Source organism: Grampus griseus (assembly GCF_964374135.1).
Source record: "Grampus griseus genome assembly, chromosome: 15".
NCBI lineage: Eukaryota > Metazoa > Chordata > Mammalia > Artiodactyla > Delphinidae > Grampus > Grampus griseus.
The window spans coordinates 18,075,959-18,100,947 of NC_139009.1; the positions used below are offsets into that span (position 1 = coordinate 18,075,959).

General features: G+C 47.0%; 2 protein-coding genes across 5 annotated transcripts in view; both read left to right on the forward strand.

The window, feature by feature from the left end:
- UBXN2A (UBX domain protein 2A) overlaps positions 1–9,500 on the forward strand; it is a 40,125-nt gene extending 30,625 nt beyond the window's left edge. For 2 of the 4 annotated variants that reach the window (XM_082671820.1, XM_082671821.1), the window contains exon 7: positions 3,890–9,493. In XM_082671820.1, coding sequence (XP_082527946.1) covers positions 3,890–4,082 — 193 coding nt within the window. In that variant the 3' untranslated portion in view covers positions 4,083–9,493. Of the gene's footprint in view, positions 1–2,237; positions 2,359–3,889 lie in introns of those variants that run through there. The other 2 variants (XM_082671823.1, XM_082671822.1) reach the window with 2 other exon arrangements.
- Positions 9,501–10,594: 1,094 nt separating this feature from the next.
- On the forward strand, positions 10,595–23,241 carry MFSD2B (MFSD2 lysolipid transporter B, sphingolipid; the record flags this gene model as incomplete). Its single annotated transcript, XM_082672604.1, has 14 exons — positions 10,595–10,681; positions 14,286–14,411; positions 15,580–15,704; positions 16,235–16,358; positions 16,674–16,752; positions 16,842–16,972; positions 18,818–18,908; positions 19,025–19,146; positions 19,576–19,659; positions 19,964–20,044; positions 20,279–20,388; positions 20,744–20,887; positions 21,275–21,445; positions 22,268–23,241. 14 exons carry the CDS (start codon positions 10,595–10,597, stop codon positions 22,290–22,292), a joined length of 1,500 nt encoding a protein of 499 aa, XP_082528730.1. The 3' UTR covers positions 22,293–23,241.
- Positions 23,242–24,989: the final 1,748 nt, after the last annotated feature.

Genomic DNA, 24,989 nt, shown 5'->3' on the forward strand with positions numbered 1-24,989 from the left:
TAATATGTTTTTAAGTTGATCGTTAGCATTATGTGTGTATTTTTCTGTTAATTGTAGAAAAGGAATGATAATGCAGGAAAGTACTGAAAGAAATTGAAATCAAGTTAAATTCCATTACCCAGAGATAATCACTACTACTAGTTTGATGGATTTTTCCAGTCTTTTATCTCGTCTTAAAATGTTTTTCATTTTAATTAAAGTAGGAACATATTGTATATAGGTTTCCAAGTCCCTGGGACCTCCTTTAAACTTTTTACATCTTCCCATCATTCTTTGAGCATTTTCTTGTTTATTGGCACAAAATTTTTTTTCAGGTTCGTTCTGTACGTTTTCTAAGAAGCCCTGGTTCTTTTTAGTGGCCAAGGGTATTGAGGATCTGGTTACTAGGTATACTTATTGCCAGCATTCCCAGGCCCTCTGAGTGGAAAGAGCTACAGGTGTCTATACATACATACACATATGCATATATATACACACACTAACACACACATTTACAAATGTATTTCTATATCTTTGCATAGCGAAAACCATGAGTTCACATAGATAGCTCTAATTTCAATCCACCACCACAGGGTTTATTCTAGTTTTCCCCTTTCCATATTTGTAATTAACTTCTTCACTTTCTTCAGTTTAACTTTCTTCAGTGAGAAACCTGGCTCCAGTTACTCTCAATATATTTATTTATTTTTTAAAAATATTTATTTATTTATTGGTTGTGCTGGATCTTAGTTGCGTCAGGCGGGCTCCTTAGTTGCGGCTTGAGGGCTCCTTAGTTGTGGCATGTGAACTCTTAGTTGTGGTATGCATGTGTGATCTAGTTCCCTGACCAGGAATTGAACCTGGGCCCCCTTCATTGGGAGCACAGAGTCTTAACCTCTGTGCCACCAGGAAAGCCCCCAATATATTTATTTACTAATCAGTTCTCCTACATGTAACCAGTCTCCTTCTTCTACTGCTGCCTCCTCCCCAGCCTGGAAACCTCCCTCTTCCTGCTGGGTCTCTTGACATATCACATCATGCCAATGACCTGTTTGCCCTCCTGGGCTCTGGCAGTCAGTGCTGCCTATCCTCCTCTATGAGTGGTCACTTGCCACCTCTTTCTGGTTCTGACACACTGCAGTTGGCCCCTCCTCTGTATGAATGCTCTTTTTATTCTGCTTGAGACAGCCTGCTGTGTACCATCTCTCCTATATTCCTAACCCAACTTGGCTTCTGACACTCCGCACTGAGCACCTCTTCTGTGTGGACACACTCCTAACCCTGCTCATACTGCAACCGTCCCCACCTGCCTCCCTCTACATGGGCGCACTCCTCGTGCTGGTCAGACTCTGACACCAGGAAGCTGGGCCGCTTTCCTGTGCAGATGCCCTCTTCACCCAACCTGGACTCGGATTCCCTGATCTGGGCCACCACAACTCCCTCTCATATCTGGCCTGTATGCCAGTAGGTTCTCATTATTATCTATTTTATACATAGTAGTGTATATATGTCAATCCCACTCTCCCAGTTCGTCTCACCCTACCCTTCCCCCCTTGGTAACCATAAGTTTGTTCTCTACAACTCAGGTTTGTTTCTTTTTAGGGAAATAAACTATTTTAATCCCAACTTCTTTGTCTAGAAAAATACTTCTGGCATTTTCAATAACAAATAGTCACCTACCATTTTTTTTCCCTGAATGACTTGAAGCATTTAAAAACCTTTGACTGGCCAATGGTATTTATTAAGTGATAATTAACCAAGCTTTGTTTTTTAATTGGAATGTTTAGTCCAGTTTTTATAATGTTTTATAATATCCTGAACTAGTTAGGTTTAAGGCTACCATCTTGCTCTTTTTTTTCTCTTTACCTCATGGCTTTTTATTTTTCATTCCTCCTTTCTTGCCTCTTTTTGAGCTTAATGAGTATTATTTTTTATCCTCTCATAGCTTTTTAGATTGGCATTTCTTTATTCTTGTAGTAGTATTGCAGAGATCACAGTACACATTTTTAATTTTTACTGCACAGTTCCTTTAACCTTTATTGGGTTTTTTTGTATTTATATTCTTTGCCATAAGCTTTAGCCTTTCATTATCCAATTTTTGGTACCCAATAAATACAAGTGACCATTTTCTTGATTTTGTTGGTAACCTGCACAGATTAACAGAGTAGCAATTGGTGAATTTGATTGAATGGGAAAATTCTGTCTTTGGTGATGTCATATTTCATTAATTCTTGTTTGCACATTTTTTCACATTTTAGCATCTCTGAAATGGGGATACATCCTTATAATTTCTTGTTGGCCATATGGCAGTAATGACACAATTGTCTTTGCCTTGGCATCTGCCTCAAAGCATGCAGAACAGGTGTCAGCTCAATGAAAGATCATCCCAGAGACAGTAGTGGAGCACTTTTCAAAGTACTGCTGTATCATCAACACACACGATGATACAGAAGGGAGTATTATATGGAAAAACATGTACATCAATGAACTGAATCAGAAGTGATTTGAAGGATCTGAGTCTGAATAACGTTCAACTGTTAGGAATGACTTAACCATTTTATTCTAATCTTATTATGGAAGTAAGTGATTTGATGAATGTTTGTGTGAAAATTAGTTAAAAGTGCTCTTTCAATAAGTATAAAAATTCTAAGTGTTTAAGAAACTATTTTGTCATAATCTGGATTTTTAAAAATTTTAGTAGTATATAAAATGACAAGTCTTAGAATCAGTGGCATCTCAGGGGGGTTTTTTTGGCCGTGCCACCTGGCTTGCAGGATCTCAGTTCCCTGACCAGGGATTGAACCTAGGCCATGGCAGTGAAAGCCCAGCATTCTAACCACTAGGCCACCAGGGAACTCCCAGTGGCATCTTAATTTCGATGAACTGTATACGTACTTTCCCTTTCTAAATACACATGCATATACTTACATGAACATAACTTTGAGCTACCTTCAAGATAGCAGTGATTGGGAGGACTTCCCTGGTGGCGCAGTGGTTAAGAATCCACCTGCCAATGCAGGGGAGACGGGTTCGAGCTCTGGTCTGGGAAGATCCCACATACCGCGGAGCAATGAAGCCTGTGCACCACAACTACTGAGCCTGCACTCTAGAGCCTGCGAGCTACAACTACTGAGCCCATGTGCCACAACTACTGAAGCCCACACGCCTAGAGCCTGTGCTCTGTAACAAAGACAAGCCACCACAATGAGAAGCACGTGCACTGCAACGAAGAGTAGCTCCCGCTTGCCGCAACTAAAGAAAGCCCGCGTGCAGCAACGAAGATCAAATGCAGCCAAAAATAAATAAATAATTTTTTAAAAATCACTGTTATTAAAAAAAAAAAGGTTGCAGTGATTATATTACATTATAGTGTTTATTATACTAACTGAAAATCTACGTGCACTGGTTTAAGAATTATCTTAACTAGATTTGAAGCACAGCCTGATGTGGTATTGAAGAGGTACAGCCTGTGTCTGTGTAGGATTACTGGTTGGACCATTTCTGATCCATTCAGAGCAAGATATGTAGATATTTCTGTTATAGAAACTTTCAGGCATATGCAAAAGCAAAGATATGGTATAATGATCCATCATCACTCAGTTCCCACTGAACTATGTTAAGCAAATCCCAGACTTCATATAGTTTCATATGTAGATATTTCAGAATGTGTTTCTAAAAAATAGAGACTCAAAATGTAACTCTAATACCCTTGTCACATCTAAGATAAGGAATAGTAATTCCTGACTATTATCAGGGGTGAACCTTTAAAAGATAGCCCAAGTGAGTAGTTACATCAACATAATTTGATTATTCTGGATTAACATAGCCAGGTATCATCACAAGTTATTACCTTAAATTAACTAATTCAGGTTTTCATAAAATTATATTAATAGTTTGTGCTGTTTTACAGGGTAAGCCACATCAAAGACTTCATCGAAAAATACCAAGGATCACAAAGAAGTCCTCCCTTTTCCCTGGCAACAGCTCTTCCTTTCCTCAAATTACTAGATGAAACACTCACACTGGAAGAAGCCAATTTACAGAATGCTGTAATCATTCAGAGACTCAAAAAAACCGCTGAACCTTTTAAAGAACTTTTATAACATTGATTTTTGATACACTAAGTGGAAGGTTTCCAGAAAAATGATGGTCATAAGTGGACATGTACACCAAAATGGGGGGGAAGTCAGATTTGCTGAGCTTTGCACTATTTAACTCCCTCCTGATGAGAAGATTTTAAAATAAGTACAAGTTAGGAAAATAAACTATGACTGGAAACTATATTCAATGAACTTTTCCCAGAAGGCTACTCAGAAAGAAAAATAGACTTATTTTCAAATACCAGTTATTTAACGTAAGATATATTAAATAACTATATCATTTAAAATCTTAATACGGTATAAATTAGCAAATATGTTCATAGCATCTTTCATTCAAACATCATTCCCAAACAGCAGTGATTTGTTTAAATGTTAGCTGTCTCAGATTTTTTTAAATAGCAATACATTAAAAAATTATACATGGCAGGTTAAAAACATCAATGCAATTTATTTATATCTGAGATACAATCAAAAGGCTGAAAGGAACTGCTTTCACCACAGCTATGCCTCACCCTCAGAAGTGTTCCCAATTTGCATTGTCTAGTGGCAAGATACACTCAAATATTAACTCGGCAACAATATCTGGGATGTATTTTCATTTAAGAATAAAATTGTGTGGCTTAGTATAATGTCAGTATCAATCTGCTGACATACATTTCAACATTTTCTAAACGTATAAATTTAAAAGAATTCTTTTTTCTCTAGGAACCGCAGTTTATCCCCTACTTTATTTTCTTTCAGAAATTAGGGGTTTGGGGGCATCCCTGGTGGCGCAGTGGTTGAGAGTCCACCTGCAGATGCAGGGGACATGGGTTCGTGCCCCGGTCCAGGAAGATCCCACATGCCGCGGAGCGGCTGGGCCCGTGAGCCATGGCCGCTGAGCCTGCGTGTCCAGAGCCTGTGCTCCGCAATGGGAGAGGCCACAACAGTGAGAGGCCCGCGTACCGCCAAAAAAAAAAAAAAATTAGGGGTTTGTTCTTAGTTAACATTTGGAGCGGGCCATTTGTTTGCCACCACTCACATAGAATCTAATGCTAGTGTTGTCACGTTACTAATTAACATTTTTTAAATGCGTCATGTAAAGTATGGTTTTCTATTTCATACATCACACAGCCCATTTATATATTAAAGGATTTATTACATTATGATGTCAGTAAGGAAAACATGCTAGATTTTTAACTAAAACTGGTTACACTTCAGTATTTCCCTGTCAGATTAAATCCCCTTGCCTGACAATAAGTTTAAGAAGCTTTTTGCAGACGATCTATTGAATCATATTTAAAGTGAAATATACATTGAATGTGCCAAGGAACTAAGTGGCCATGCCTAACAGCAGTAATGTTCATAGGGTGCTGGATGTCTGCTGGAAAGAGCAGTTCTCAAACTTTTTGGTCTCAAGACTTTTGTTTATGTGGGTTATAAATACTAATATATTTAAAATAAAAAAGTTATAAAATATTCATTAAAAATAATAAACGTGTTAATATAAAGAACATATTTATGAAAAATGTCTATTTTCCAAAATTTAAAAAGATTTAGTGAGAAACGTGGCATTGTATTTCATTTTTTCTAAATACCTTTACTGTCTGATTTAAAGAAGACAGATGGAATCTCATCTGCTTCTGTATGTCTGTTGCAGTATCACACATCATGTAGCCTATAGTAAATGCTACTGTACATTCATGAGAAAGTGAAAAAAAGCAAATAACGTCTTAGTATAATTATGAAAATAGTTTTGACCTTGCAGAACCCTTGCAAGAGCTAGTCTTATAAAGCAGTGATTTGCAGTGATTCTCAGGCCTTAATATGTAAGAATCACTTGGGAAGCTTTTCAGAATGCCTATTACCTGCCACCTACCACACACATTTTAACAATTCATTGTATTTGGGATGGGTTCCAGATGTCTACATTTTTAATCCCAAGTAATTCTTAGGTATGTAGTAGGAGAACCAGTCTTCAGGAAATCCTGCACTAAGCTTCCACCCTAATAAAATAAAACCTGTGTGCTGCATCATGGACAGTGCAAGACTCAACTGAAATCGGACTGTTAGACCTTTAAATTTTATTGTAGTCCACCAGTTTGTTCTTAGACTGTCCTCCCACCCTTTAATTCTGAACTAATCATTAGATAAACCTGTGCTTTATCTTCTGTAAGCACAGCTGAGACAAGGCTGCAACATTTAAATGAGGTTTTTATTAAAGGCTCAGGGATAACAAAAGGGAAATATACACATAACTAGATGACCAGATTTATAAGATATATCTTATGTTTGAAGTTCATTTTGAGAATGCTTCCTTTTCTAGCTCTCAGCCTTCTAGGTGGTAGAGGTCTTTTTATCAAGAAGAGAGGGAGAACAAAGGAGAGCCTTTTCCTTTTGTCATTTACCCTCAGAAATGAACAGATATATAATAGAAAATATTTATTGTCTGTAACGTTTACGTCTGTGGTAGAGTCGTCTCTTTAGTAAAACAAAAATAATGGCATTCTTAAAAAAAATGAGGGGATGGTAAAATCAGATGTAACGTAAGTCATTGTTAATATATTTTCAAGAATCTGTAAGAAAATGTTTCATGTAGGCCTATCATGAAGCATTTTATAATTTTCATTTGCATAAATATAAGTCAATTTTTGATTCTCCATATATTTCTATAAAGGGGCTTCTTGTTGGAAATATTTTTCTTGTACATATAAAAAGGCCTCCTTTGTGGATTTTCCAGTTTATAGTAATAACCAGAAGACACATTAGAGGTTTTCTTGTGTGTACATGCAGAATACACCCCAGTGAGAAGTTCTATAGAGAAAGACCTGTCATCAGCAAGAACCCTCATTTTTGTAACTGTGAAAACTCTAATTAATGTGGATGATATTCTTAAAGGTTTTCTAAAGTGAGAACCATCTGATAAAGCTCTTTACATTAAAGTTTAAAATTCTAAAGTTGTTAAATATGTAGAATACCCAAAACATGTTGACTTTAGAAAACAAACTGAATTTAGCAAGGGAAGGCAAACTTGAAAATAAAGCCAGCATCTTAGATGAGGAATATAATTTGACCTAAGTAGTTGTTTCAAAAGTGGCATCAATCAGTTTAAAACCATTGTTGGGGGTGATATGCAGAAGTACATATCTAATTTTACAGATTCTAATTTATTGGTTAAATTACTATGCATTATCCAGGTTCTAAAGGTGATCTTATTTATTTTATATACTTCTGTCATTCAGAATACTTTTCATTATACTTAATTGTGTTGAAATTATGTATGTGTCTATTTCAGTGCCTTAAAGTATTTTGAAAGCAATCTTGCTAATGGTTAAAGAACTGTTGTCTTGAAGATGAAATACTTACTGTTCATTAAAAGGATCAGTGAGATAATTTACATTTGTTTGTTATGAAATAGTTACATATGGATGCATTTGTCATTTTTATTTGGCAAAGTCATTCAGTTTGAGAATCAACAAACATTTATTAGGTGCTTTCTGTTTGCCAGGTACTTTAACCAATGTTACTTTCATTTAGTACTCAAGTGTTAAAATGTGGTATTTTTAATACTAACTCAATGGTTGTGTTTATTTCTTACACCATCCTTTGTGTCCTTAGTTGAACTAGCATGAAAACTCCTTAGTAAGATTTACCCCTTTACTCTTAGTACAAACCATTTAATTTAAACATTGCTCATCACACTGAATCTTCAAATAGAAGTGGCTTATTCAGTAGACTAATATTTGGCTCTTTGTCACTTGATTTAACTGTATGTTTTTTGCACAGATAATTCATACTCATTGGAGAAAATTATACCGTTATGCTACAGTGATCTTTAGCTCACCTGTTATTCCACCATTCAGAGATAACCACTAATAACATATTGGTGTGCATCCTTTCAGATGTTTTGAAGTGTATCAGTCTTTAGTTTTGTTTCAAAAGACAGGCTTCTTGATTATTGTCGGCGTGTTTTATTTATTGAAGTCTATTTGTCTTTAAAAATTGCATTAGGAATATACCATCACTTTAAGCAGAATAGTAACTGTTAGGGAAAAAAATGCCTTTTAGTTACATTTCTGTGCAAAAAAGGGAGGGAGGTGTTTTTTGTTTTTATTCTGTTGCCCACTTCCCTTCAAAAGTAAAATTGTGGTAGTACATGCAACACAGTGTAAGTATTGTGAGTGAAGTGTTTCCAAACCTGCTGAAATTGCATATAAAGTGTTGTGTTCAAACGTAAATTATCCAAAGAAACTCATCTTGAGTTTGTTTAGTTTCCAAGAAATTAAATATTTAACACATGCATTATCTAGTTATCTTTGCACTATTTGCTAGGGCTGCAATCAAGGAAACTGAAGGTACCCATTTTCTAGATTAAGGAATTGAGGCATAGAAAATGGGATGACTTGCTTTATACTGGGTAGTGTATACTTTCAGGTTAGATTTAGCTGTAATGGGAAATCCAAAATAATAATGGCTTACAGAATACATTTTATTTTATTTCCCATGCAGAAGTCCGGAGGGAAGCAGTTCAGAGCTGCTAGATCAAAAGTCATGACTCCAGTATTGTTAATCTGCGGATCTCAGCACCAGTTAACTTGAGGTCTTCAGATAGCCTGTTGGCACCAGCCATCACATTTGCATTTCATCATTTCATCCAATAGAAGAAGCATACCCATTCCCTTTTTGAAAAAAGCTATTGAGATGTAATTCACATACCTTACAATTCACCCATTTAAAGTGTACAACTCAGTGTTTTTTTAGTATATTCACAGGATTGTGCAGCCATCACAATCTGATTTTAGAACATTTTTATCTCTGAAAGAAACCCCATGAGGCTTCCCCTGGTGGCGCAGTGGTTGAGAGTCCGCCTGCCAATGCAGGGGACACGGGTTCGTGGCCCGGTCCGGGAAGATCCCACATGCCGCGGAGCGGCTGGGCCCGTGAGCCATGGCCGCTAAGCCTGCGCATCCGGAGGCTGTGCTCTGCAACGGGTGAGGCCACAACAGTGAAAGGCCCATGTACCGCAAAAAAATAAATATAAAAAATAAAAGAAACCCTATTAATAGTCTTTCTCCACCCTCAGTTCTAGACAGCCACAAGTCTACATTCTTTCTATAGGTTTATTTATTTGGACATTTTCATGTAAATGGAATCATACAATATGTGGTCTTTTGTGACTGGCTTTATTCACAACATGATGTTTTCAAGGTTCATCCATGTCGTTTTTATTGCTGAATAATAGTCCATTGTATGAATATTCCTAACATCCTAAATAGCCATTAGTTGATGGACATTTAGGTTGTTTCCACTTTTTAGCTATTAAAAATAGTGCTGCTATGAACATTTGTGTTCAGGTTGTTGCGTGATCATGTTTTCATCTCTGTTAACATCCTCAGGAGTGGAATAAATGCTGGGTCATATAATTTCATACTTAACTTTTGAAGAACTGCCAAACTTCTCCAAAGCACCTGCACAGTTTACATGCCCACTAGCAATGTATGATTTTCCATATTCTCCCCAACGCTTGTTACTGTCTTTTTATATAATTATAGCCCTCCTAGTGGAGTGGTATCTTGTAGTTTTGCATTTCCCTAATGACATGAGTATCTTTTCATGTGCCTTTTGTCCATTTGTCTGTCTTGGAGAAATATCTATTCAAATCCTTCACCTAATTTTTAATTGGGCTATCTTTTTACTGTTTAGTTTTGAGTTCTTTATATATTCCAGTACAAATCCTTATGATTTGCAAACATTCCTCCCATTCTGTGGGTCGTCTTTTCACTGGTTGCATAGGTTACAACACAAAGTTTTTCATTTAGATGTAGTCCAACTTATGCTTGTGGCATCCTATCTAAGAAACATTTGTCTAACCCAAGATTATGAAGATATGCTCCTGCTTTCTTCTAAGAGTTTTATAGTTTTAGCCTTTACACGTAGGTCTGTGATGGGTTTTCAGTTAATTTTTGTATATGATGTGACCCCTTCCCTTTTAAGGACCTTTCTGGGAAATTGCTTACACCACTCAGCTTTTATTCAGTGGCCAGGACTTAGTTACATGGCCATACCCATTATCTGTATGAGGCTGGAGAATGTGTATTTCGGGCATCCTGTATCAGTTTTTTAAAGAGGGTTGTAAGCCTACTCAGTCATAGTCTTAGTCTGAGCAGGTCAATTCTATTGCTTCGTTTTTCTAATGAACTTGTTTGTCGACTTTCACGAGGATTTAGCAGGCGAGATTAGCGCGAACGGCCGCTGGCTCTCCCTCGGAGACCTACCCCAAGGAAAACGGTCCCGAGTGACTTGGCCAGCCTTTCCCCCGGCAAATGTGGGCTCTGGCGTTTTTCACTTCGGGAAACCGAACCCGCGCACTTCGCGGCTTCCCCGTTTTCCCGCGCGTTGCCCCTGGCCCGGGGCGCGCCCGCTAGCCCGCCCCTCTTTGCGCCGCGCCCTCTCGGCCCGGGAGCCGCCCTCCCTGCGGGGGCGGCCGGGCGATAACACCGAGGGCGACGCCCGCAGTGCGCGTGCAGCCGTGCGCAATGGCAGTGTCCCCCGAAGGGACCCTGGCCCCACCAGTTGAGACGCCGCCACACCCGCCGGAAGCGCACACCTTGGAGCCCGGTTCGGTGAGCGCAAATCAAGGGGAGCGGGGGCTGAGCCAGGCGCAGAGCGGGCGCTGGGCCGGAGGGGCCCCGGGGACCTTCCGGGCGTCTGGGCGTAGGCCTTCAGCCAGCCTCGGCAAGCCTCCAGGTTGTTGAACTGCACCTGGTGGAGTTTTGACAGTTGAGAGCCGAGAGGCTTGAGGGTGTTCGGGAGCCCCAAAGAGAACAGGATGGGAAACCGAGTCCTAGACAAGCGAAGTAAGCTGCTGATTCCTTCACCTAGTCAGGCAGGGCCAGGGCCAGTCTAGGGCTCTTGTCCACCGCACTCCAGGTCTTCCCCAGGCCGCCTGCACCCTGGGCAGGCAGGACGCTGAGTGGTGCGCGAGGAGGCTGCCTCCCTTCCCCAGCCTCCGGGCAGGTGCTGCGGGCAGCCACAGCGACCCTCTCAAACCTGGCTTCCTCCAGGCGCCGGGCTCTCTTTGAGGAGACTGCCTCTAGAGATGTCCTTCCTGGCAACCAGGCTCCCAAGTGAGGGTAGCGGGCAGGCGGGAACCTAGGGGCGCCCTCAGCCCCTCGCATTCCCCCTCCCCCCACCCCCTGGATGGGGCTGGGGCGCATGTCATTCAGGGTGGCTGTGTTGGAGAGGAGTTAGGACGTCTGAACTTTCCTGATGAGTGCAAAAATCCACTGCCCGCCCTGTGCTCAACGCGTTCATTCTGTCTGTGGCTTCAATTCCCTATGCTGACTCAGTGCTTCCTCTCCAGCACCTCGGAGCAAAAGATTGTGGCGTCCAAGAAAGCAAGCAAGATTAAGAGGCCCTCTGGGGACTCTCACTTCCCAGGGAAATTTAGAAACTCAGGGTGAGAGGAATAGCTAGAGGGGAAACATGGTCCATGAAATGCTAGCATTTAATTCTCATAACAACCCTATGAGGTGTATTATCCCCATTTTAAATGTGAGGAAATGAAGCTCGGCACACTGAGTACCTTGTCCTGGGTCACACAGCTAGAAATGGCAGGCAGAATTTGCATTCAAATTTGTCGAATTTGTCTAACTCTGAAACTTGATCTCAGGTGACTGTGAAGGGCTTATGATTTAAGTAGGTAAAACTGCCTTCCTCAAGATTCCAAGATTGTATCATATACCTAGTTTCAGCTGGAATGTCTGTTTCAAGTGCCTTCTATGTATCAGAAACTTGATAGGTATGTTTAGTGGGAAACCAGAGTCCCATTATGGAGGGGGCAGGGTGGGGGGAGAGTTATCATGTTCGATTCTGCCTGTTGTTAAGCTTTCTGGAAGTTGAAATAGCGTTCACAAAAATATCAGAAAAGGAGACCACATCCTGCCTCATGTGTGGGTAGGAAGAGTGCAGAGGACTTGATAAACCCTTATCTGGGAAGACCTTCCTTTCATTTGGGGTGTCTGGCAAGATACAAAAATGGGTGAAGCCATGGTCCTCTCCACTCCCCCTCCCATCTCCGGGCAAAAGATGAAAAAGAAGGATTCCCAGCATCTATGGAAGAAATAGCACTTTCCACAGTGTCTTCATGGCATTTATTCTTTTAACAAATATATATATTGTCTATATGCCCAGCATTGTTCTAGGTACTGGGGACATGGTGGTGAATCAAAGTTATATAGTTCATGCTCTCAGAGAGTTTATATGCTGGTGGGGAGAGGCAGGAAATGAATAAGACTATATCCTGTAGTTAGTACAATTGAGAGAGATTTGGGTGGTCAGGGAAGCCCTCTCTAAAGAGATGACATTTAGGCTTCAGCCTGAATGGCAAGGAGTCAGCTCTTGCAAAGACCGGGAGGAAGAGCCTTCCAGACAGAAGGGACAGGAAGTGCAAAGGCCCTGAGGCAGCAACAGAAAAGGTCATTTTGAGTAACAAGAAGGAGGAGGCTACCATGGTAGAGCTATCTGAAGTGAGGTGGGAAAGGGAGTGGGAGCTGATTGGGTGGGTGCCTGTAGGCAATATGGGAAGGACTTGGAGTTTTATTCAAACTGTAATGGCAAGCTGTTAGAGGGTTTTAAGCAGAGATGAGGCACAATCTGATTTATGTTATGAAAAGATCAGTTGGGCTGCTGGATGGAGAGTGGATAGTAGGGAACGAGAGTAGAAGCAGAGAAGCCACTCAGGAGGCTCTCACTGATAGATTAGACAGGGGAATTGGGAAAGAGTAATCAAGGATGACTCCTAGGTTTGTGGTCTGAGCTGCTGAGTGGACATTGGAGCTATTTAATGCAATGGGGATGACAGGGTTAAGAGGTTAAGACAATGGGATGGAAATCAGGAGCTGTGTTTTGACCATGCTAAGCTGAAATGCCTGTTTGGCAACCATGTGGGGCTGTGAGTAGACAGTTTAATTTGAGTCTGGAGTTCGCTGGGTAGCTTATGGATATATATATATATATATATATATATATATATATATATATATATATAGGGATATACACACACACATATATTTGGGGTCATAAGTGTTACTTCATTTTAGTGGTGGGTTGGTAAACAGTCTCTCCAGAAAAACAAAACTCTGATTTTTGCTGTTTACTGATTTCTGTGGTGTAAATACTCTCACCATGGCCGATTTCAGGCCGCCAGTAACTACTGGCTTGCAAAATCCCGAATATTTAACCATCAGCTCCTGGAGCCATTGCCTCATTTGCTCATCAAAACATCCGGCACATATATACAATGGAATATTACTCAGCCATAAAAAGAAACAAAATTGAGTTATTTGTAGTGAGGTGGATGGACCTAGAGTCTGTCATACAGAGTGAAGTAAGTCAGAAGGAGAAAGACAAATACCGTATGCTAACACATATATATATATATGGAATCTAAGAAAAAAAAATGTCATGAAGAACCTAGGGGTAAGACAGGAATAAAGACAGACCTACTAGAGAATGGACTTGAGGTTACGGGGAGGGGGAAGGGTGAGCTGTGACAAAGCAAGAGAGTGGCATGGACATATGTACACTACCAAATGTAAAATAGATAGCTAGTGGGAAGCAGCCGCATAGCACAGGGAGATCAGCTCGGTGCTTTGTGACCACCTAGAGGGGTGGGATAGGGAGGGTGGGAGAGAAGGAGACGCAAGAGGGAAGAGATGTGGGAACATATGTATATGTATAACTGATTCACTTTGTTATAAAGCAGAAACTAACACACTATTGTAAAGCAATTATACTCCAATAAAGAAGTAAAAAAAAAAATCCCTTGAAGTTGGCAGGAATATCCATTTGACAGATGAGGCTTAGAGAGATAAAGTGATTTATTCGAAGTCCACACAGGAAGCTGGTGGCAAATTTAGGGGCCTCCTAACCCCCAGTTCACTCTGGCTTGCTGACTTGGAGAACAAAACAGACTGCAGCAGGAAGCACTGTGGGGAAATGTAAGGAAGAACTTCTCCCTGGAAATGCTTAGAGGTCATGGTTTAGGATTTTTTTTTTTTCCTTTTTCTGTCTCACTTCCTTTTAAGATGATTTGGGACAAATTAGGACTGAGAGGTTGCTGGAAAAGCCTTCAAGACATAGGGACCTCAGGATGCTTTTGGAAGTCAGGGGGCTGGAGGGAGCTGTTGTGTGTCTGTGGGGGCTTAGCTCCTGTGTCTCCCCCAGGACAGCGGAGCTGGTCGCCTCTCATTCTGTACGAAGGTGTGCTACGGCATTGGAGGGGTCCCCAACCAGGTGGCCTCCAGCGCCATAGCCTTTTACCTGCAACTTTTCCTGCTCGATGTGGCCCAGGTGAGTGTGGGCAGCAGCCTCGGGGGCCCCCTGCTTCCATCTTCCTTGGTGTCTGGTCCTTTCACCCCACCTTTACTTCCACCCCCATCATCCTTGGTAGATGGTACTTCTGACCCAAGCCTGAGAAGAAACCAAATGCTATTGAGGGCAACCTCCTCAAGGATGTTTACTGCAGGCTGTTTGTAGTGGAAAAGTGGGAAACAACATGAATGCCCCCAAATATAGAAGTAGTTGGAAAATAAGTTGGGCTATATCCACATAATGGACTACTGTTTAGTCACTCAAAAGAATGAGTTAGATCTATACCAGTTGACTCAGAAGGATTTCCATGATGCACTGTCAAGTGAGAAAAGTTCGTTTTAGAGAAAGCTATATAAAATGATCCTATTTTAGCAAAACAAAAACATGCCCCATATATGTGGGTGCATGGGTATATAGATGTATATACATCTGTACATGATTAAAGGATGAGCATGGGGAAAGTAAATTCTGGAAGGATATCCACCAGAGTGTTAATGTTGGCTATAGGAGGGAATGGTGGAGGATAGAAGGTAAACAAAAAAGAACTTTTTAATAAGGTATCCATGATTTATTTATCTTTCTGTGATTTTTTAAAATGACGCTGATACGGTCCCATTTGTGTAAAATTATAAATTGCAAATGCACATAAGGAAACGCGGGACAGGATGATCAAAATGTTCCTGGCAGCTGTCTCAGGATGGTGGGATTTCAGATGAGCTTTGCTCAATATTTTTCTGTACTGTTTGAATGTGTTTATAATGAGTGTATCATTTATGTAATCAGAAAAATCAATAAAACGTTTTCATTGTGAAACACAAGGTCTGCCTTTGACTGTCAGCTTCAGTGCACCCTTCTTGCACTGAGCCCTTCAGGGGAAGATCTCTCAAGTCTTCTCTGAAAGTGACCGGGCATAAGTATAACAGGAACGTGCTAGGGAACAGCTATCACTCCCTCCCGCTTCTCTACTGGTGCACATACGCCCTCGGAGCTCTCTGGATTCCTGTCCTGGGGAAAAGACCAAAAAACCTTTGCACCGTGGCTCTGGCCCCTGCCAGTTTCCCAGATCTTCCTCCTGATGGGCGGGCAGGCCTAGACACCCTCTCTGACTCTGCCAGGCCTTGGCTATCCCCTCCCCTGTCCCTTACAGATCCCTGCTGCCCAGGTGTCACTTGTCCTGTTTGGAGGGAAGGTGTCTGGGGCAGCTGCCGACCCTTTGGCTGGGTTCTTCATCAACAGAAGCAGGAGGACAGGGTCTGGACGACTCATGCCCTGGTGAGCAGCCCCATGGTCCTCAGGATCCTGGCACCCACCCCTGGCTTGAGGTCACTGTGTTTGTCACATCTGCTTCTTAGTGGATGGTTAGAGGACAAGTCTGGACAGTAGGTGACAGGAATGGATTGGGTCTGACTGAGTCATGCAGGTGTTCATAGACCTCTCCCTCACCTGGTGGCACAGAGCTGGACAAACCCTCCAAGAGTCGCTGCCCTGGCCCTGGGGGTCTAGGAATGCGGCCAGGCTGAGCTGGGTGTATTGGAAGGTCTCACAGAGATGTGACTTGCCTGTGCCCCCTGGAACAGAGAATGGCACAACCCAGCCACTAAGTGCCCCAGCCTCTACTCCTGGCTACCTCCTCGCCCTCGGCCACCTCGCGCCCTCCATGGCTCCCACCCTGAAAGCCCCAGCCCAGGGCTTCTCCAGGGGCCGAGAGCTTGAACCCAGAGGGGTGAGGTTGCTCCAGGCCCAGCCTTTGCGTCCCCTGTCCTGGTGCCGCGGGGCGCTCCACCTGGGCTGTGCTTCCACAGGGTGCTGGGCTGCACGCCGTTCATTGCCTTGGCCTCCTTCTTCCTGTGGTTCCTGCCCCCCTTCACCAGCCTGCGCGGCCTCTGGTACACAGCCCTCTACTCCCTGTTCCAGGCCCTGGCAACGGTAAGCAGGTGGCCCCCTTCCTTGGCCTGGACTCCTGGAACCCCAGTGCTGGCTGGAGGCCCCTCTGAAGTGTGTGTGTGCTGGGGGTAGGGGTCCAGGTCCCTGCTGCCCACCTGCTTACCAGGTGGCCACCGACCATTAGCTTTTCTCGTGGGCTCTAGGCTGGGTGCCCCTCCTGTCCCTCAGCTCCTAACTCCGGGTTGAGGGAATCAGTGGGGATGTGCCAGCCTGGCGCAGGCCTGCCCTCGGGAAGCTGCTGGCCTGGGTTGGCAGTCTGGTGGCAGGCGCCATCCTAATCTCTTCCCGGTGCCCCAGTTCTTCCAGGTGCCCTACACGGCACTGACCATGCTCTTGACCCCCAGCCCCAGGGAGCGGGACTCGGCCACTGTGTACCGTGAGTGCAGGCAGGCGTGGGGTGCGTGGGGTGGGATGGCTCTGCCCCTGGCCCCATGAGCTGTCACCTTGCTCCACGCTGTGTCCCAGGGATGACCTTGGAGATGGCAGGGACGCTGATGGGAGCCACTGTCCATGGACTCATCGTGTCTGGTGCCCACGGGTCCCACAGGTGCAAGGAGACTGCGCTCCCAGGACAAGTGGCTGTTTCCCCCAATGCGGTGAGTGCCCAGGCTACCCAGACCCACTGGGACCCCCGCTTCGGGGTCACTTCTTTCTTCCAGGGCTGTTTCTCCCCCAGGTCTCTTCATGGTTGTTTGGGGGCTCAGCTCTGCACACCATGCCCTCTCATTCCTTCCCTGCTCCTGTAGCTGAGCCCATGCCCTCCGTCCTCCCTGCTAAATCTGCTTCTGCTGGGTGCCTTCTAAACATGGAGTCAAACAACAGATCAGCAGGCCATCTGGAGGGGAGGAGGCAGACCCCAGAGAAGGGACAGGGGTGGGGAAGGGCCACAGGCAGGGACAGGGCAGAGAGAACGGTTTGGTGTCCTGGCAGAGCTCTGGGCAAAACCTGACCTATGACCAGTCCTACCCATCCCTGAACGGGTGACTGCCAACGCCAACCCCACCTCCAGTATGAAAGGGTTAGTACTCCTTCCTGTCTCCTCAAAGCAGGTCCCTTTTCAGCAATTAGGGGACGTGCATCTATTTATCCATCAAGTTCATCTTCTATCCGCCCCCCCCCGCCCTTTCTCCTTAAGCAAATGACATCACTCACCTCCACCAACATTTGGGAATTAATGGTATGAGAATAATACTACCAACACCCATGGTTCACCACCCGTAAGAAAACATTACAATGAAGTCCTTGTGTACCCATCCATCCCCAGACCCATCTGTAGCCCAGCTACAGAATTTGCCTGAGTACAGAGCAAAGTGAAGCTGTAGAGCCCCAGAGAGGGCGGGGAAGTCAGTTTCCCCTTCCCATGGTCTACTGCCCCAATCTAGGGATTGCCTGAATCAGGGTCGGGGAGAGACTCTGCCCAGTTGCCCTCAAACCCCATCATGGTGCTACGAGCCTGGGATCAGAGGGATTGCGACCTGCAGATTCACCCTCCCCGCTTCCACGCCTAGGCCCCACTGAGGCCTCTACAAGTGCCCTCCCCAAAGCTACTGGGTCACTGTCTGGGTGAGGGTGGAACAGAGGGTGGCAGTGGCCTTGGGTTGGAGAGCAGGAGGCTGGGCGGGGCCTGGGATGCCAAGAAGTAGGGAGCAGGAGACTGAGAACCATCCCCACCCCGGAAGGCGAAGCCTCGTGTGAGCCAAGGCGAGTAGCATTCAGGTGCCTCTTGGTAGTTCCAGCTCTGTTGTTCCACTGACTTCACTTACAAAACACAAATTCATAGATAAAATCATCACGAATTTCAAGACAGCAGAGCATTAACTCCCAAGTGCAGTGCCTTCTGAATGTGGGACCCTGTGCAACGGTGCTGGATCCACACTGGTGAAGCCCTGCCCATCTCCCTCTTTCTTCCCCCACCAAAGGCAACCCCTATCCTGAATTGGGTGACTGGTACTCCCATGCATGCCTTAAATGTATTTTATTACATAAGTGTCTTCCTCTGAATGCTAGGTAGCACCGTTCTGGTTTTGACGTTTATCTGCGTCATCATGCGTCACACTGTCTGCTCATGGATCTGTCTCCCCACCCACTCCAAGCCCCTTATTGTGGATGCACAGGATCACTTATTCATCACCGTAACCGCAGGGTCTAGCATGCAGAAATCAGCCCCAATGAACGTTTGCTTAAAAAAAGAGAGAGAGAGAGGCGAAGGGGGCTTAGACCCATGGTGGCATGGATGCTTGCAGGAGGCAGAGGGTCAGCAGAAGGACCACTCTGGGCCCTTAGATCTCCCTCTCCTGCTGCGCTGGTTGGGAGGAGGGGCACCCAGCATCCTTGGGCTTGGGCTGAGGGTCCCTGTGCTCCCACTGGGAGGTACTCCTGCCCGGCCCCACCTCCGTGGGTTGGAGACATCACCCCCACTGAAGTTCTGTCCTGTCCCACAGACTCGTCTCTACTCCATTGCAGCCACTGTGGTTGCTGTGACTTACCCCGTGTGCAGTAGTTTGCTCTGCCTGGGGGTGAAGGAGCGACCAGGTAGGTGCGGGGTGCAGGCAGAGTGTGGGAAGCAGAAGCTGCGGCCGGGCTCCTCTTGGGCGTGGGTTTTGGTTTTGAACTCCACCAAGCCAAGATGTCCCCTTCCTGTGTTGCAGATGCTTCTGCCCGAGCCTCCGGCCAGGGCCTGAGCTTCCTGGCTGGGCTGCGGCTCACAGTGCGACACCCGCCCTACCTGAAGCTGGTCATCTCCTTTCTGTTCATCTCAGCAGCCGTTCAGGTACCTCTGGCCAGGCTGATCCCCACTGGCTTGGCTCTGGCCATACTGACCCTGCGTAGGTTCAGGTGTCTCTCGTCCCCACCGCACCAGAGAGAAACCAGTGGCTGGCAAGTGCTGGGCAAGGCTGGTGCTGGGAGGAGAGGAACCTACCTAGAGCCTGTGGGGCTGGGGAGGGTCAGGGCCCAGACACCAGGAAGCTGACGCTGTCTGGGGTGGTTCTCAGCCCTGCTGGGGGGCGGGACAAGGAATGGCGTTTATACCCGTGTCAGCGATAAGCGTCCTTCGTTGGGGAGGGGACTGCGTGATGGCGGTAGGAACTGGACACTTGAGATCCCAAAGGGGAGGCCAGACTTGAGACCTTGGCCTTGCCCTTGACTTCCACGTTTCTGCCATTTCCCATACACGCCCACTTCCTGTCGACCTCTTCAGGTGGAGCAGAGCTACCTGGTCCTGTTCTGTGCACACGCCTCCCGGCTACATGACCATGTGCAGAGCCTGGTGCTAACCATCCTGGTGAGGGGACCTGGGGCGGTAGAGGCAAGGGCGCTCGGGGGCCTGAGTTGGGGATGTGTGACCCTTGACGTGACACATGTGACCGGACTTCCGATGGTCAGGGTTCTGGACTCTGCTGTGGTCTTGGTCACCTGCATTTCAGCAGAGGGTAGAATTGGGGCCAGGGTCATAAAGTTCACAGCCACTGTTTCCAAACAGGTGGCAAGGTCAACATCGAGCATCCCTCCTAAAAGGCAGGGCTTTGAGGGCCTGGCAGAGGCGCAGGCGGCGTGTCCTGGGCTGTGATGATTCTGTCCGCTCACAGGTCTCGGCAGTGCTGAGCACCCCGATGTGGGAGTGGGTTCTGCAGCGATTTGGGAAGAGGATGTCGGCCTTCGGGATCTTTGTGAGTGAGGCAGGAAGCAAGGCCTGGAGGGATTTGGTGGGGGGGGAGGCGGTGACCTTGGAGCCTAAGCCTCCTGGGGGCCGGCAGGGCCGCGTCTATATTCACCGCGTGCTCAGTGCCTAGCAGGGGACCAGGCGCAGGGGGTCATCAGTAGAGCGGTGAGTGTGTGAATCAAAGAGCAGTTGAGCTGGGGGGTGCAGGTGGAGGGAGCAGCTAGTGTGTCTGTCTCCCTAGGGGATGGTGCCATTTGCAATCCTGCTGGCTGCTATGCCCACAGCACCCGTGGCATACGTCGTGGCCTTTGTATCTGGCGTGAGCATTGCCGTGTCCTTGCTGCTACCCTGGTAGGCTGGGTGAAGGGAAATGGGAGTGGGAGCCTCACGTCCTTCCTACTGGGTATCCCTCCTTCACACCAACCTGCTATCCCAGGCCTTGTGCACGGGCTGCGCTGGGGAGGCGCTCTCCCCCTTGCAGGAGATGGAGGCTGCCAGCACCATCTGTGGAGCCCTCCTGAAAGAGCACCAGGCGGCAGGAACGGTGGACAGCTGTGTGTTGGGGAAATATTGCCTGACTCTGTGGGTCGGTCCTGGGCAGCGGGGACCCAGGGGTGAATCTGACTCACTCTCTGTCCCCAGAGAGCTCCCAGGCTGGTGGCTGTCGAGGGGATAAAAGGGATAATTCTGCAGCCCCCTCCCCCAGGTCCATGCTTCCAGATGTGGTGGATGAATTCCAGCTGCAGCACCAGCACGGCCCAGGGCTGGAGACCATCTTCTACTCATCCTATGTCTTCTTCACCAAGCTTTCAGGTGCAGGCGCCCTGGGCATCTCCACTCTCAGCCTGGAGTGAGTCACAGAGCTGGGCTGTACCAGAGGCACAAAAGACTAGCGGCGTGGGAAGCAGAGGGCACAGTCCCCCACCTTAGCCAGCCAGGGGTCACCCGTAGGTCCGGAGGGTGTGTGGGAACCTCCACCCTACTTTCTCTGTGCACATGACTGGGAAGGGCCCTTCTTGGTGGCTGTACCCCTTCTGAAGCCTCTGCTTCCCACATCCTCAGCTTTCTCTGAACTCCTCCCTGGTCTGTTCGTTCCCTCACACTCCGTCCCCCATAGTTAGGCTGATGTGTCCAGGAAACTATCCAAGTTTCAGGATAGCGTGGTGGTTGGGCATTTGGGACCCCTCCGTCAGGAAGCCAGGCTCTGAGCTGGATGCATGGGCTGGTGTTTCCCCAGCTTTGCGGGGTATGAGTCAGGAGCCTGCAAGCAGGCGGAACAGGTGGTGGTGACCCTCAAGGTCCTCATCGGAGCCATGCCCACCTGCATGATCCTCATCGGTCTGTGCATCCTCATGGTCGGCCCCACTCCAAAGGTGCCAAGTCGGAACAGCTCCCGCTCCCTTGGGAGGTAGGCACCTCTCGCACATGGGTATACACAGGAGGGCCGCCAACACCCAGGAGGCATGCAGATGTGCACGGCTCTCATTTGGTCACCTCCACCTGATGTCCCACAAGCATGGCAGTCAGTCTTAGTGGGCCCCAAACCGAATCTATCTTCTTCCCCAATCGCTGCTCCTGCTGTGCTCCGGTCCCGGTGAATGGCACCACCCTCTAGCCTGGGAGCCGAAACCTGGGAGCCATCTTCCACTCTCCCCCCCGCAGGCTGCACCGAGTAGCTCTCTCTGACCTTGTTCTTCCCCCTGCGAACCGCCGATCCCACTGCCCAAGGGTGATCTGCTCACTGTCTGGCTTTCGCAGTAGACTGTGGGGACCTTGAAAGCTGGGTCTGTTTTCTTCATTTTTGCGTCCCAAGAGCTCAGCCCAGAGCCTGAGGCCAAGCGGCGCTGCAGTATCAACACGTCTGGTCCAGCAGACGTTCACGAGCCTTGTCCACGTTTTTGCCGACGCTCACGCGTTTACAAACACGAGTCCATGTAGATACAGAGGACCACGCACGATAGGCAGGAAGTGGCTTTGTCATGGGTCTCTCACTGCTTGCTGTGGACGGCCTGGGACTCCAGCCCATCTTACTGAGATCATGCGCTACACTCGGGGAATAACAGGTGGATGGGGAACTGCTTGGTGGGACTCGGAAGAACAGAGTTTTAGCTTCATTCACAGGGTTGAGAAGGGGAGGAGCTGCTAGAGAGACAAGGAGCAGCCACTGACACTTCCACGGGACCCCCCCCCCCACCTCATCCTTCCCTTTGGCTTCTTCCCTTTCCAACAGGAGGACCAGCTACAGCCTCGCTTGAATTTGAGACTCCTGTGAGCTGGAACGGCCGGAGCAGCGTCTTCTGGGCTCCAAGTCCCCCTTCTCAGCCCTTCAGCACCCCTGCTTCACAGTTTATACACGACTCATCTTTTCCCCTGGGATATGGCATCTTCGGTGACTCTCCTGAAGGGAGTGGCCTGGGCTCCAGGACCCCCGCCTGTCATGTCTTGCCTGTTGACTGCAGGACATCTCAGATAGGCCTGTGCCCCTGACTACCCAGCTCCAGGCAACCTGTGACCTGGAAAGCATACCAGTAGCAACTATTCCTGGAAAAAGGAAGCCCCTACCAGCTTGGTCTGCAGATTTCCTGTGGGAGCACCAGGCCCACCAACCTGCTTGGATGGCAAAGCTACCTGACAGGACAGACACACAGAACTCGTTTCCCCTGATGTTCCACTGGATGTCTGAGAGAGGCTGACAGCACGTGAGTGGGCAGAGTGGGGACAGATGGACATGCTGGGATGTCCAATTAGGAGAGAGACAGATGCAGCGAGGCCAACAGACCCCAGAGGGAGCGAATGGGGCCAGTGGTGGGGATAGACTGAGCAAGACATGAGGTGTTTCCTTCCCTTTGTACAGCTAAGTTGATGACACTGTTTCTAGAAGTGGACATTGACTGACGTTGAGCCACCGAAGACCCATCATTTTTATGAACAAAAGTTATTTTTGCGGAAATATTTTTCTGAAAGTTTATCTTTTTTTTTTCTGGCTGTGCCTCACCACATGCGGGATCTTAGATTCCCCAACCAGGGATGGAACCCATGCCCCCTGCAGTGGAAGTGCGGAGTCTTAACCACTGGGCGGCCAGGGAAGTCCCCTGAAAGTTTATCTTATAAAAGCACAGGAACCACCGTTTTCTAGAGGACATATCTTCGGGAAGGAAAGATCCACTGAGATTTATTTTTTCAGAAACAAATTAAAGAGTTTATCTTCTATTGAGTCTGTAAAATTTGCCTGTGGCCAGCCTTCTCACCCCACCTCCTGGGAAAGCCCTGTCCCGAGGAGGGAAGGGGAGGGTGCCTGATGTCACTGAAACTGGCTATGGCCCATCAGCCATATGTCCCAGAGTCTGCATTCCCTCAGACCAGAGATGCCGTGTGGGAGGTGGGTTCCTTCCTTCCTTTGGAAGAGAAGAAAAGTTGAGACTCGATAGTGGCCAGGTGGCTCTTGTGGGTTTGGGGCCTGGGGAAGAGTTGAGGAACCTGTGGGGACCCTGATGCCCCAGCAACTCCTCCTAGAGAAGCCCAGATACCTCAAGGGAGACCAGGAGGTGCAGACCTGCCCCCCACATTTCTCCCAGCCCCTGGCTCAGTCCCCTCCTGAGCCCACTGCCCAGGGCTAGGCCCCCTTCCACTTCCTCTTTAGACCTCTGGCTGCCTCTTAGGTATGAGATTAGGTGCGAGGTCTAAGACGGCCAGAGCTCAGACACGCTCAGGCAGGATGTGCCCCTCAGAGCTTAAAGTGTTCAGCTTCCTCTACAAATGCTATAGCACAAGAAGGAACCTGACCTCAGAGAGAGAGTACAGAGTGTGACCCAGTCTGTCTGATACCTGAACTTTCTGGCCCCGTGACACTGACATGGGCATCTGATCCTTGAGGTCACAGGGCCCTAGAGAAAGAGCTGGGCTCGGTCTCTCTTCCTTGTCCACCTGACTGGTTCAGGAAGGGGCTGACAGGAAGCTCTGCTCACCCCCCGCCGTGCACAGGCGCACACACCACACACATACCTCACACACTGCACACTCACACATACGCACACATACAGAACAGTTTCTTAACACTGGAAGATCACTTGCCCTGTGGAGACAGTACCTGTTATGACCGAAGGCCAGGTAGTTTCTACCATGTTATGTTATGCTGTGCTTTGGAAACCTGGGCAACGCAGGTGGGATCAGAGCTTGTGCCACATTTTATGTTACCTATACTATTTCCCGGGAGTGCAGTCTCAAGGATCAGAGCCTCACTGTACAAAGACAGCTGCAGGGGGCCACCTCTGGGGGTTAGGGGTTAGATCTCAGAGACAGGAGGTAATCATGGGCTGGCCAAAAGGTATTCCATTTCTTCTTCATAGCAGCCCTATGAAGCAGGTACTATGATTCTCATTTTCAGATGAGGAAACAGGCTTAAAGAGATTAAGCAACTTGCCTACGATCAGTTGGTGGTAGAAACGGTCTTGTACCCAAGTTGGCCTGATTCCAAAGCTTGTGGAGCTATCCAGGGCTTAAAATAGTTTTTGGAGGTATGGCTGACCCAGGACTTCGGTATCACAGGACCACTCCTCCTCTGAAACCAAATGCCAGCATCCCTGCCTCTGACTCTATGCTTCGATTCCACTGTAATTCCATTAATCCTACTCTTCGACCTTCGGCTCACATTTGCCCACTGAGCTCACCCCATATCCACGTCCCTCTCCTGACACCCACCCTCCTCAGAGCCCATCCTCCTGTTTCAGAGGAAGAAGATCTCTCCTTACCACCACGGCCAGCCCTGGGCCTATTGCCGGCAAAGGCAGACATCTCCCCTTGCCCCTTCCCTCTCCACGACCTTTTCCATCTCCACTTAAATCCAGGAGAGCATGCCATCCACTTGCTCAAGACCCTCTCAGCCCCACCCCTGCATCCCATCAACAGTCCCTCAAGGTCTCACAAGATCAGGTCCCTCCTGAAGTATCACTTCC